The sequence below is a fragment of the Dendropsophus ebraccatus genome, chromosome 9 (assembly GCF_027789765.1).
Source record: "Dendropsophus ebraccatus isolate aDenEbr1 chromosome 9, aDenEbr1.pat, whole genome shotgun sequence".
Lineage (NCBI taxonomy): Eukaryota > Metazoa > Chordata > Amphibia > Anura > Hylidae > Dendropsophus > Dendropsophus ebraccatus.
In genome coordinates this window covers 66,365,133-66,379,743 of record NC_091462.1, presented here as the reverse complement: position 1 = coordinate 66,379,743, position 14,611 = coordinate 66,365,133, and the positions used below count along the sequence as shown (strand labels likewise).

Sequence of the window (14,611 nt, the reverse complement as noted above, 5' to 3'; positions counted from 1 at the left end):
ACATAAAGTTTACAGGGGAAAAAAAGAGGCCTTCAAAGAATGAACACTGTCCCTACAGTCAAACATGGCGAAGATTCCCTGATGTTGCTTTGCTGGCACTGGACTGCTTGACCGTGTGCATGGCATTATGAAGTCTGAAGACTACCAACAAATTTTGCAGCGCAAAAGGGCTGTGGAGTCGGTAAGCCGCAGCTCTGACTCAGACTCCGACTCCTGCTCCTTAATAAATGGCCAGTCATATACCGGGGGAGTTATTTATCACACTGGCTCAGCAGCTTCTCCCTAATGTCTTACATGATCCTGGGGCTATTTCTGAGGGAATGAGGAAAGATATAAAGCAGCTTCTCCTGTGTGTGCAGTGGATGCAGCTGGTCTCCAGCCTCCATGTCCTGAACTACTCATAACTAGACTAGAAGGAGCAGGTGGTCTTTTCTGCTCACAATCTTCTATGTTTCTAACTAAATATTCACCATACACAGAAACACTGCTAACAATGCCAGATACCTGTAATATCAGAGGTCAGCCATAGTGATATAAAGGGGTCACTGTGGGTGTTGTTGCACGCCATAGCGCGCGCGCACACACACAGCCTGCTGCAGCCATAGCACATACACGCACACAGCCTGCTGCAGCCATAGAATACATACACACACACAGCCTGCTGCAGCCATAGAGCGCGCGCACACGCACGCACGCACGCACGCACACACACACACACAACCTGCTGCAGCCAAAGCACACATATACACACGCAGCATGCTGCAGCCATAGCATACACACAGCCTACTGCAGCCATAGAACACTGAAGAAAAACACCACATTGATTACATAGGTTACTGCAACACTACTTATGTCTTCTCCTCCTCTATATTACACAGGATAGCTCCATATTACACTGCTGCTCATATACAGTAATCCAGCATCCAGGGAGAGAACAGCACAGATCTTCCCCCACACAATGGACTCTTACAGCTCAGAAACAAACTGCCAAATAGTGACCGACAACTTTTCCTCGACCGCCCTTATCTAATAGGGCCAGTGTCCTATTAAAATGTTGCTCATAATATATATTGATGAGCAAAACTTATAAAATTCATATCAAAACTCAATTCTAAATTGTTCTAAGATTTTTTTAAAAGCTGGAGTCAGTACATTTTTTCCGACTCCAGCCAAAACTAGCTCCGACTCCACGACTCCTACTCCACAGCCCTGGTCATGGGTCCTTCCAGCAGGACAATGACCCAAAACACACTTCAAAAAGCACTAGAAAATGGTTTGAGAGAAAGCACTGGAGACTTCTAAAGTGGCCGGCAATGAGTCCAGACCTGAATCCCATAAAACACCTGTGGAGAGCTCTCAAAATGGCAGTTTGGAGAAGGCACCTTTCAAATCTCAGGGACCTGGAGCAATTTGCTGGAACTTTAGACCATTTTTCTTTGGCAGAGCATTGTAAAAAAAACCTCATGGATGGTTACCGGAAGCGGTTGTTCGCAGTTATGTCTAAAGGTTCTGCTACCAAGTATTAGGCTGAGGGTGCCAATACTTTTTTTTTCTCTTTTTTGTGTTTTTTTCATTGCAAGCAAAATAAATGCAGATATCATTACCAAAGCATTTGTGATTGCAATCATTTTCAGGGTGCCTTCACACCTACCGACTCGCAGCGTTAATAACGCTGCAAGTCGGCTAGGTCCTGGCAGATCACTGTCAGTACATACACGCAGCGGTCTGAATGACCGCTGCGTGTATGTAAATCTGCCGGCTGCTTAACCCCTTCTGATGCTGGCCGGCCGCCTACCACTCAGCTCTGTATACATTACCTCCTCGCTCCACGGGGTCCCGGCGTCCTGCTCTCCAGCCCGGCCAATCAGTGGCTGCGGCAGGACAAAACACTGATTGGCCGGGCGCGAGAGCAGGACGCAGGGACCCCGTGGAGCGAGGAGGTAATGTATACAGAGCTGAGCGGAAGGCGGCCGGCATCAGAAGGGGTTAAGCAGCCGGCAGATTTACATAACGCAGCGGTCGTTCAGACCGCTGCGTGTATGTACTGACAGTGATCTGCCAGGACCTAGCCGACTTGCAGCGTTATTAACGCTGCGAGTCGGTAGGTGTGAAGGCACCCTCAATCTGTATTTGACAATTGAAGGGGTGCCAGCACTGTACAATAGCTAATAAGTATGGGAAATACTATATACAAATCTATATAACTTTCTGACACCAGTTGATTTGAAAGAAAATCAGAATTGGCAGAATTATCCACCGCGGCATGCCACCAAGCCTCCCTGTCATAATGACAGTCTATGGGAGGCTCACACGCCTCCTCTCTCGACTCTGAAGAATGAACTTGTTCATTCTTCAGCTCCGAGAGAGAAGGCGCACGAGCCTCCCATAGACTGTCATTATGACAGGGTGGCTGGCTCCGCCGTGGAATTCCGCCACTTTTGCTGCGTTTGAACGTAGCCTTAGGGTGCGTTCACACCTACAGGATCTGCAGCAGATCTGCAGCAGATTTGATGCTGTGTTCAGTTATTTAAATGAAATCTGCTGCAGAAAATCAGCTGCAGATCCTGTAGGTGTTAACGTACCATTAAGCTTTCTGGACATGCAGCTTCCTTTTTGTTGCTTGTCTCTTCTTCAGCTTTTCCTCTCGTTCTCTTCTGATTCCTGACCCTTGTCCATGTTGTGCATTCAAGGCTACAATCCCTTCATCCGGATGGCCATATGCTCAGCCTTTCATTTTCCCCCCCTTAGCTAGGGCTTGCCAATTGCTCACATACTGCAGTCCTGGGGACTTCGTGGGCAATGTGATTTTAGACCTCCTCAGTTGCACCTGACCGCTTATGGGTCGCCTTTGCACACTTTAGTCTGTTTTTATGGGTGCAGTGTTTTTTAAATCCTGTCCTGATCACTAGTCTATGCAGACAGCAGAATGTTAACTAGCTTTGCTATCTTTATTTGTTCCCTTTGCTGGGGACTGCCTTAGGACATTTTATGGTCCTGTGTCCCCTAGTGCAGCAGTGTCTGTTTTTGTACTCCTATAATTACATGTGTCCTTGGGCATTTAATGGTTCTGCAGGATGGTTTCCCTTCCACACCAATTTTCAGTCAGCAGTGTGGTTTGTAGATTTACTGTCTTTTCTTGCTTCTCCTGGTTGCTCCTATTACTACTTGCATACAAACTGACTAGCTTAGTACCTGCAGGAGTGGTGTAGCCTATTAGTTACCACTTGCTTGTTGTAGCCACCAATCTATACCCATGATTTTGTACCCCCCAATGAAACCAGGAAGAGAATGTGTTTATTTTGTTTTTTTGTTTTTTTTTAACTGTGAATATTCGCATAATTCTATTGTATGAATGCAGCTGATGCCAATGCAGGACCACAGACTGGCCCACCTAGAACTTTAACAAAAAGAATGCTTTTTGGTCCTTACCCCTTGTAAGGGCCTTTTACATGAGCAAAGATGCTCATTCTGCCAATCAGCCCGTGTAAAAGTGACAGCGATGAGCTGAGGAGCGGGAAACGCTAAATCTTAGGATGTTTGTGTCTTTTGAGCCTGCTTCAAGATTTATCGTTGTCAGCCACACATGTGTAAACAGCAAGCTGTGTAAACTTGCCATTTACGTTGCTTGTGATCATGCATCCAGTCCTCCAGCTGTATCTTCAGGCCTCTGCTTTTCAATCATTCTGGAGGAGGCAGTGACCTGAAGATACAAGAGTGGCTGAGGATGGGAGAACAGGATGTCGGATGAAAAGCATTGAGGATTGTAAGTATTCACTGCCTGTCATTTGAAAAGTGACAACACCATTATATACATATCTATGTTTTCCGTTTCCATGGCTGCTTGAACAATACAAGGATCATTCATGCATACCGGCTGCCCCAATCTCTGATCAGTGCTCATTTGCTGCCGCCTGTGGCCCACAAATTAATTGCTGTGAAATGACCCGTGGGGTCTTCTGGCTCAGAGGGTTGGGGACACCTCTTTTTGAAAGGGCTTGTGATAAACCATACCCCTGTAAACATTTTGTGACGTGCAATGCTTTTTCTTGCCACACAGGGAAACAGTTCATGTTTTCAATTCAAGTGAAAAGTGTGTCTCTGATTGATATAGTGTGTGTGTGTGTATATATAATATATATTGCTGCCATTGATCTCCTGCTGCTGCTACGATAAATTCATTAGTTTTATTTTTCAGATTCTAGTGGTTATTGAACCCTTGCTTATTGATGAAGATTATTATGCCAGAGTAGAAGGACGAGAAATAATATCCAACCTGGCGAAGGTAATTTATGCTGTGGTTTATTATTATGAAGTATGAGTAGTTTGCAGGCTTAAAAGTGCAGCAAAAGCTACAGTGGGATATATTTAAAAACAGATGTATGAAACCACATTGAGTATTTGAAAATAGGTTGTGTTAAAGCTGATAGCCCTGAAATAAGGAGGTTACTTCAATGTTTAGTGCAGTTGTGTTTTTGACTAGTAAGCATAGCAAATAATTGCATAATTCTGTCATCCTGCTGTTGGGAATGATGAACTCACCGCAATCACTGTTGCCAGTACAGAGTGTAAAAAATTGTACAACATTTATAGCGCAAACCACAGTTTTGTGCAAAAAAAGTGGTACAAACTTCTGCTTTATCATTGTGAAAGCAGAAGTAACTATGCAAATGGTAAGCGATTGCCTTATGTGTTGTCCCCATTACTTATCTTCCTGTCACTAATATATCTGGAGAACGATTTTTTTCTTCTGCTCCTTAACAGATTTTTTAATTTCTTCCTCTTTTTAGCAGCATTTATAATCCGTTATGCTTCTTTCTGTATAACTTTATAGGCTTCTCTGTCTGCTTTATACCTTCTATAGGCTTCTCTTTTTAACATCTCCTAGTAAACAGTGATCTCTTCTTCCTTTTACTTTTTCGCTACTTTCTTGTGCATGCTGTTTAGTTGCCTTTTTAAAATTCCTTTTTTTTTTTTTTTTTTTTTTTTTTTTATATATATTACTGCCCACTCGTTCTCACTGTTTTCAATTCATTATTTAAAGGAAAACTCAGGTGAAAAAGTTTTTTTATTCTAGTAATTGAAACACATTGTAAAGTTATATAACTCTGTAATATGCTTCAATCGCCTATCTGCCACCTTGCCTATCTTTCCTCCCTTGACCACCCCCCAGGAAGTGTAGTAAACTCATACATAGCTCTTCTGTCGGCACCATCTTGTGACAGTCGTCATCAAGAGGGTGGCTGGTCTAGGTCCCTTTAGTCCAGCCTCCCACTCCTGCCTTGTCAGGTGACTCAGCTTGCTGAGCTCCAATTGGCTGAGCAAGCTATAAGCCATCTGACATTCTACAATTCAAGAATAAAAAAATAAAAAAAAGCTTTCCTGCAGTTTCATTATGGTACAATATGCTGTGGAGACCGTAAGTGAATAAGGCATGTCACTTGCTTATCTTCTGCCCTAACTGACTCCAAGCACATAAGCAGCTACAGGACAGGACCCCCTCATCACCATACACTCCCCCTGCGAGTGAGTAAATGAGTCATGTCTATTAAAATGTTCTGTTTAATAGAAGGCAACGATCAGCCAACTGATTATTGCAGTCGTTTGCCTTTCAATATGTTGGCAACGATCTGCTGCCATCGCCCTACGGAATAGGAGCGGCGTCAACAGACCGCTGCTATCCTTTATGGGCTGCTTGGACAATCCAGCGATCACCCGGGCAGCTTCCCGCTGCCTCTGCTGTACTCACCGCTTGCTGCCGACGCATGGAATAGTGTCAGCAGAAAGCGGGGATAGAGGAGGAAACGAGCGCTGACAGCACTCGTTTTCTTCACAGTCATCCCGTGGAATAGGGACTTTAGGGACAGCTATCCTGCAGATTTACTTTGCAAGGTAGTTTAGTTTGCAAAGTGAAAGGTATGTGTATGCAGCTTCAGGGCACCTGCTGAGAACCTGTGTGTTTTATATAGGAGCCCTATTGAAGAGAAAGGGGGCCATGTTTAGTGTAAGATGGGAGTTGAAGTGAATGGAAGGGCAGGCACTTACAAAGTCGGTGCAGGGGTCGGCTTTGGATGCCACAGCATCCAAACTGCACCATGGGAAACTGAAACAAGGAAGTAAAGAAGAAATGAAGACCGAGACTGGAGCTCGGGGTACGCAGACAGCGGGAAATTCAAACAGTGACAGCTCAGAAGGGATGATAAGTATAAAAAAACATGTTTCTGATTTTTTTTTTTTTTTTTTCCTTAGCGCAAGAGTTGTCCTTTAAATACACTCCCATTTTCTTAAGATTTATCTAGTGGTTACTGGAACTCTAACTTCAGTCACCCAATCCTCATTAGCAAATGCTAAATCTAGAATTCATGTATCGAGACACAGTACCGGCACTGCCCAAACAGTCATAGGCCGTGTTCACACGAGGAGAATATCACTTATTTAATTTAAACCCTTAGGGTTGCTGCTCTCCAGCAGAACAAGTCCATGTATTATTTTCAAAGATGAAAGCTTGATCTTCGGCATAAAACAGTCCATGCTAGCAGACCATGTGGACGCCATTCATCTGACCCAGGGGCACCGAATTAAGCATATGCAAGAAATACATCAAAATAATGCTAAACATTTATATGCTTGAATCCCATAAATTTCAAAAGTATAAACATTTTACGCCAAAAAAAAGCCAAATGGATTCTGGAAACAAATGCACAAGAGCCAAGTCGCCTTAATGATTGTAGAGATCATGACATGTTTCTTTGAACAGCTTTTGCACTTTGAGGGGAATGGTGTCCACGTGGTCTGTTAGCATGAACTATTTGCTTTATGCCACAGATCACTAAATGACAGAGTGGTGCCTCTCTCTTTCTTCTTTGAAGTTATTAAATCTAGAATTTTCTCCCCTCTGGTTGGTGACCTCACAAGCTATTTTAGAGATGCCCCTGTAAGTGCACAAGGGATATTCCAATCCACCTCCGGCATGTTGAAGTCGCCATATCTACAATGTCCCCCTTTACTGACTGTTGGTAATTTCATCAATCAACATGTTATCATAGTCCTCAGTTTGCACAGATGGCCTATAGATAACGCCTATCATTTGGACTACATGCAAACCCAGAGAGTCTCAATTTCTTTATATATATTTTGGGTCACTGTTGATTTAAGACTATTACTAACATAAATGCTACCCCGCCTCCCTTTCTCACTGCTCTATCTTTCCTGTACAAAATATATCATGCTATGGCTATTTCCCAATCATTAGAGTCTTTGAACCAGGTCTCTATTACAGCAACTAGGTCCAAATCATCCTTAGACATAATGGCCATCAGCTTAGCTGTTAAGACAATGACACACATTACCTTTCATGTCTGTTTGTGGCCCTTAACTGTAGTATAAAACTATTATCTTACATTCAGAAAGCAAAAAGCTTTCTAAGAATGTCAGCTGTTTGGAACATGAATTACAGCTGACAGATTCCCCTTAAGGGTGCCTTCACACCTACCGGATCCACAGCGGATCTCACTTCTGCGTATTCAAAACGAGAACCGCTGCGGATCGGGTATCAATTCACCCCTATGATAGCACATATTCGCAGCGGGATTGACATCCCGCTGTGAATATGTGCTTTAACTCCCTGGTGCCCGCAGCCCCTCCATCGCATCCCCCATCCCCGGCGGCAGCACATCCCCCCCCATCCCGGCCAAATCCCCCCATCAGCCCATCTTCGGCCTTGCGCCTTGAGCATACATTACCTGCTCGGCGGCACGGCTGCAGTGAGGCTGCCGGCTCCGGTCCCGCTCAGATCAGCTGAGCGGGACTGGAGCCGGGAGACTCACTGCAGAGTTAAAGCACATATTCACAGCGGGATGTCAATCCCGCTGCAAATATGTGCTATCATAGGGGTGAATTGATACCCGATCCGCAGCGGTTCTTGCTTCGAATACACAGAAGTGTATGCTAAAGAAGAATGCTAAAAGACATTTAAATTAGGACCTTCATTTAAAGGACAACTCCGGTGGGATAAAGCAAGACACACACACTTCATAGTCGCCGCGATTGAATCTCCCGCCGGGCGCGTCCCCGTCACCTCTCCCATTCACTTTACTAGAAAACGCAGAGGAGGAAGACCAACCAGGCCTGCCCGCAGCTCTGACATCGACACAAGATGGCGCCCGAGAAAAGAGGACGTGGTCGACAGTTATTGGGTATGTATGCTTTTTTTTACTTCCGGAGGGGGTGTCGGGGGTCAGCTCCCACAAAATATTTTTTAACCTCTTAAGGACATATGACGTACCGGTACGTCATATGTCCGCACTTGCACTTCAAAGCGGGGCCGCGCGGCGGCCCCGCTTTGAAGTGCCGCGATCCCGGGTGCCGCGAGTAGCCCGGGACCGCTGCTATTAGCGGGCACGGTCTGATCGCCGTGCCCGCTAATTAGCTAATCGGAGGCAGCTGTCAAAGTTGACAGCTGCCTCCGATTACCGGAGGCAACGTTTCCCTGGGGTCTAGTGGGGGAGATCGCTCCTCCGGGACCTTGTCCCGGAGGAGCGATCTCCGTTACTGATGCCGGCCGGGGACGCGTCCAAGATGGCGCCGTCCTCGGCTCGGCACTCGTTCGTTTTCGGCTGCAGCAGCCGAAAGCAAACGAGTGCCGATCTCATGGATCTCTGCAGCATATCTATGCTGCAGAGATCTCAATGAGAGATCCAAGTGTATATACTAGAAGTCCCCCAGGGGGGCTTCTAGTATATGTGTAAAAAAATAAAAATAAAGTGTTGTTAATAGTAAAAAGCCCCCTCCCCTAATAAAAGTCTGAATCACCCCCCTTTTCCCAGGTTTTAAATAAAAGTAAATAAATAAATAAATAAACATGTTTGGTATCGTCGCGTGCGTAATCGCCCGAACTATTAATTAATCACATTCCTGATCTCGTACGGTAAACGGCGTCAGCACAAAAAAATCCCAAAGTGCAAAATTGCGCATTTTTGGTCGCATCAAATCCAGAAAAAATGTAATAAAAAGCGATCAAAAAGACGTATATGGGCAATCAAGGTACCGATAGAAAGATCACATCATGGCGCAAAAAATGACACCTCGCACAGCCCCATAGACCAAAGGATAAAAGCGCTATAAGCCTGGGAATGGAGCGATTTTAAGGAACGTATATTGGTTAACAACGGTTTGAATTTTTTTACAGGCCATCAGATACAATATAAGTTATACATGTTATATATCGTTTTAATCGTAACAACTTGAGGAACATGCATAACAAGTCAGTTTTACCCCAGGGCGAATGGCGTAAAAACACATTTCCCCCAAATAAAAGAAATGCGTTTTTTTTTTCAATTTCACCACACTTTGAATTTTTTTCTGGTTTCGCAGTGTACTTTATGCAAAAATTCAGACTGTAATTGCAAAGTACAATTAGTGACGCAAAAAATAAGGGGTCATGTGGGTTTCTAGGTGGAAAAATGCAAGTGCTATGACCTTTTAAACACAAGGAGGAAAAAACGAAAACGTAAAAACGAAAATGGGCCACGTCCTTAAAGGGTTAAACTTGAACACACATTACAAAGTTATATAACTTTGTAATGTGTGTAAATAAGTGGCCTGGCCTCCTTCCCCCACTTTCTGAATCCCCCCTGCCCCCCGAAGTTAAAGTATACATTACCAGTTACTGTTGACACCGTCCTCTTCTCGAGGGCGCCATCTTGTGACAATGTCGTCAGAGCTGTGGGGCGGGGCGGGCCAGGTCTTCTTCCCAAGTGAATGGGAGATGAGAAGGCTGCTGGTGCGCAAGTTCATTGGCTGGGGCCCTGATTGGCTGAGCTTGCTGGAAGCCATGTGATCCGCTCCAGCCAGCCTCTCATGGACCCGGAAGTAAGGGGGATTGCAGCCGGAGGTGATGGAGACGCGGACGGCAGGCGATTCAAGTGGCGATAGTCACCGGAGAGATGGTGAGTATGGGGTGTGTCTGTGTTTTGTTTTTGTTTTTTCTCTCCAGGTCCCGCGGGAGTTGTCCTTTAAATAAGCTCCTCTTCTATCAGCTAATCCTTTAATTGAGGTGAATTTATAAATCATTACGTCAAGTTTCTAGAGTTGCAAGGTTGTCTAAAAAAAATTTTTTTTAAACTTTTTGTTTGAACTACACTGTTTTACGCTAGTTTACTGGCACCTATTTCAGTAAATTCCTCCTTTTATATGTTGGGTAAAAGGTAAAATTGGTGGAAGTGAAAAACTAGAATGTAAGTGCGAGATCAACTGTCTATTAAGTCTAACGAGGTTAACCTGAAGGGGCTCCTATACCCTAGGAGAGATGAACAAACAGAAAAAGAATGATATAGCCAGGTCCTCCAGAAAGACAGAGAGGTAGGTATGTTTAAGATTAAAGTGTTTATTCAACAGTATTATAAACTAGATAAAAGATAGACTAAAAACAATATTAATTGATAAAACCTGCAAAAACAGTCAATAATAAACGTATAACATTGATGAGTACTCTATGCATGCATGCATGCAAAAAAAAAAAGTGTAATGGAAAAATGTATGAATGAATAAAATAAGAAAAAATAAATAAATATAAAAAAATAAAATAAAAATGTAAAAATAGATAAATATATGGGAGTTGGTCTGTTTATGGATGTTGACCAAGTAATACAGCAATATGAGTAGTAAGAAAAAATATATTGCTGGAAATGGATATTAGTTCATATTCCGTATCCTTTATATTTGAAATTACCGGTATATGCCCGCAACTACAAATATAAAGGATATGGAATATGAACTAATATCCATTTCCAGCAATATATTTTTTCTTACTACTCATATTGCTGTATTACTTGGTCAACATCCATAAACAGACCAACTCCCATATATTTATTTATCTATTTTTACATTTTTATTTTATTTTTTTATATTTATTTTTTTTTTTTCTTATTTTATTCATTCATATATTTTTCAATTTTTTTCATTTTTCATCACACTTTTTTTTTTTTTTTTTTTTTTGCATGCATGCATAGAGTACTCATCAATGTTATACGTTTATTATTGACTGTTTTTGCAGGTTTTATCAATTAATATTGTTTTTAGTCTATCTTTTATCTAGTTTATAATACTGTTGAATAAACACTTTAATCTTAAACATACCTACCTCTCTGTCTTTCTGGAGGACCTGGCTATATCAAAATTGGTGGAAGGGTGGTTTTGTTTTATGCTGCTTAATAGGTTGTATATTTTTACTACAATTTTATTTAGGAAATAATGTTTTTTAATTTATAGTCTTTTTATGTTCTTAACTTACTGTATGTTCATGTACAGCGCAGAAGTGTTGGGGCGGTATCATGTGAGCTCAGGTGATGGGATTGTGTCATAGGTAGTGAATACCCGCTGCTGTTTCTTACTTGTGAAGTCTCTTTAATTTTGAGTGTTTTCTTTCTTATCTTAGGCTGCTGGCTTGGCCACAATGATTTCTACAATGAGACCAGATATAGACAATATGGATGAATATGTCCGTAATACAACTGCCAGAGCTTTTGCAGTGGTTGCCTCTGCCCTTGGAATTCCCTCCTTGCTTCCTTTCCTGAAAGCTGTCTGCAAAAGTAAGAAATCGTGGCAAGCACGTCACACTGGAATCAAGATTGTGCAGCAAATTGCCATTCTTATGGGATGTGCTATTTTGCCACATCTCAGAAGTTTGGTGGAGATTATTGAACATGGTAAGATTAATTTTTTCCCCACTTTTAACAAAAATTACTTGCTTTTTTTTCTGAAAGTACTGCCTTTAAGCCATTCACTGTGTGGTAAAAAATGGCATGTTATGTATGTTCCTCAAGTCGGTTTGATAACAATAGGCAATTTATATATCTTTATTTTTTCTCTTTTAAACAAATGTAAACTTTTAAAAAATGTGTTTACAGTTGCTTTATTCTGATCCTTAACACTTTTATTTTGTGGTGTTTGAGGCTATTTGAGGGGTAATTTTTTGTGCCAAGATTTTGTATTTTTTTTTAATCGGTTCTACACTTGCATATATGCACTTTAATTACATTTCTTTTATGGATGTGACCAAAATTTGGAAATTTTTGCAATTTTGCAATTTTTGCAGGTTTTGGCGTATACACTGATTGCTGTGAGAGATCAGGCTAGTGATAACTTTTTAGCTTTGGTGATTCTGCACACAGTGACTTAAAAATTTTTTTAGAAATTTTTGGTTTATATTTTTATTTCATAAATGTGGAAAAAAACCTTTTTAAAAGTTTGCATCAAAGTTCACCCCCGAACTTTTACATTTACTTTTTTTTTTAACATTTATTTATACTCCCACTAGAGGATTTCTATAAGCAATATCATGGTTGCTTATATAGATCCATGCAAAACATTGCAGTGTATGCATTGATCGATGTGATCTGTGTTAGATTTCTTCAGGCTGCTGCAGACAGCCTGTAGCAATTGCTGCACTGGGACAGAGAGAGGAACCCGAAGAGGACCTGGGTGGTAAGTATAGTTTATCAACTTCCCGAGATCGCATCGTGGGAGGCAGATCCGGCCACTGGACCACCAGGGAAGGCTTTTAAAAGCCATTTAAATGCCACTGTCAGTTTTGACAGCGGCATCTAAATGGTTAATTAGCGAACACTGCTGGTGCTGAAGTTTCTGTGGAGCATGGAAGAGCATGTGCCCTGCCCTCAGTATCCTCCATAGTCATATATAGGCTCAGTGGTGGACACTAGAGACAGGGTTCACATGCCACAGAGCAGGATGACGACACAGCCTAGAGGAGGGGAGTCTGATTTCTTGTGCGTCGTGTTGGGGGGGGGGGGGGGGGGGGGGGGGGGGGGGGGGGGGGGGGCAGACTCCACGGGTTATAGGCTGCTGCCACTAGAAGGCTGACAATAAGAAAAAAACAAAACTCTGAGGTAAACATGGAGCTGCTGTCAGTAAGTGCAGTGAGTACAGTTACTAATCTCAGTTACAGTTACTTAAAATTTTTAATACAAAGTGGACAACCCCTTTTAATTGAAAAGGAAATCTTTGTAACAGAGTAAGAGCCATATTACATGGCCTTAGATTGTCTGGGATGCCCATAGTAAAGAGCGACAGTCTGCTGCCACTGATTATACAACATGGAATGACGGGCAGTAGACCATCACTATCATTGTCAGAATAATAGAACATGCTGAAACACTACTATAAGCTGATATTGTGCGTGTCGGCTGATCGTTGTATTTCAGCATGAGCTATTGCATGAAACTGTTATCAGCCGGTAATCAGCCAAGTACGGCCAATAATTAACTGTTTTGTGTAATGGGACCCTAAGTTCACATCTCAATTTCCCGGGTAGATTTGTTGCTTATTTTAAATTCCTTAAGTTTCTTAAAGGAGACGTACGGCGAAAATTTTTACTAAAGTATTGTATTGCCCCCCAAAAGTTATACAAATACCCAATATACAATTACTACGGGAAATGCACATAAAGTGCTTTTTTCCCTGCATTTACTACTGCATCAAGGCTTCACTTCCTGAATAAAATGGTGATGTCACGACCCGACTCCCAGAGCCATGCAGGCTGTGGCTGCTGGAGAGGATGATGGCAGGGGGACACTGAGCGACACAGGGCACTGGAGGGACACTAAGCAGCCCTCTGCACATATGCATTTCCCGTAATAAGTGTATATTGGTGATATGTATAACTTTTGGGGGGCAATACAATACTTAAATAAAAATTTTCGCCGGACTTCTCCTTTAACCCCTTCAAGACAAAGCCCTTGCATGGATTTCTGGGTCAAATTAATGCAATGTTCCTTCATGCCTTCTAAGAGCCATAGTGCTTTTATTTTTCCACCTACAGGGCTTTATTTTTATTACACTTTCAGATTTCATTTAAATAACTGAACACCGCATCAAATCTGCTGCAGATCCTGTAGGTGTGAACGCACCCTTAAGGTGTTTCTCAAAGCTGTAATGTTCAGCATTACCAGTTATTGTTCTTTGTCATCTGCATAAAGTTTTTTTGCTTTTCTTATTCTAAGGATTGGTTGATGAGCAACAGAAAGTTCGTACAATCAGTGCTTTGGCTATTGCAGCGCTAGCAGAAGCGGCCACTCCCTATGGCATTGAATCATTTGATTCAGTGTTAAAGCCACTGTGGAAAGGTATTCGGCAGCACAGAGGAAAGGTACTTGTGAGACTTAAATATTTCGAGATAATTGCACTACAGATGAGCAGGTTTTAAGCTTTGTTTGTTGTTTTTTTGTGCATTGCAGGGACTTGCTGCATTTTTAAAGGCTATTGGATACCTTATTCCTCTCATGGATGCTGAGTATGCAAACTACTATACAAGAGAAGTGATGTTGATTTTAATCAGAGAATTTCAGTCTCCTGATGAAGAAATGAAGAAAATAGTGCTTAAGGTAACAATCCTTTTGTTTCTCTTAAATTATTAAATATAAGTACTTAGAGAGTTTAATGCTAATTGTTTTTGCAGGTTGTTAAGCAGTGCTGTGGTACCGACGGTGTAGAAGCAAATTACATAAAGACAGAAATTCTCCCCCCATTTTTTAAACACTTCTGGCAGCATAGAATGGCATTAGACAGAAGAAACTACAGACAGGTAAGCACAGTTTTG

General features: G+C 42.2%; 1 protein-coding gene across 1 annotated transcript in view; it reads left to right on the top strand.

The window, feature by feature from the left end:
* The window catches only part of SF3B1 (splicing factor 3b subunit 1), a 128,364-nt gene that overhangs the window by 92,496 nt on the left and 21,257 nt on the right, over positions 1–14,611 (top strand). The window contains exons 13-17 of the mRNA XM_069983565.1: positions 4,196–4,282; positions 11,432–11,702; positions 14,016–14,161; positions 14,250–14,396; positions 14,471–14,596. Of these exons, the coding sequence (XP_069839666.1) occupies positions 4,196–4,282; positions 11,432–11,702; positions 14,016–14,161; positions 14,250–14,396; positions 14,471–14,596 (777 nt within the window). The remainder of the gene's footprint in view (positions 1–4,195; positions 4,283–11,431; positions 11,703–14,015; positions 14,162–14,249; positions 14,397–14,470; positions 14,597–14,611) is intronic.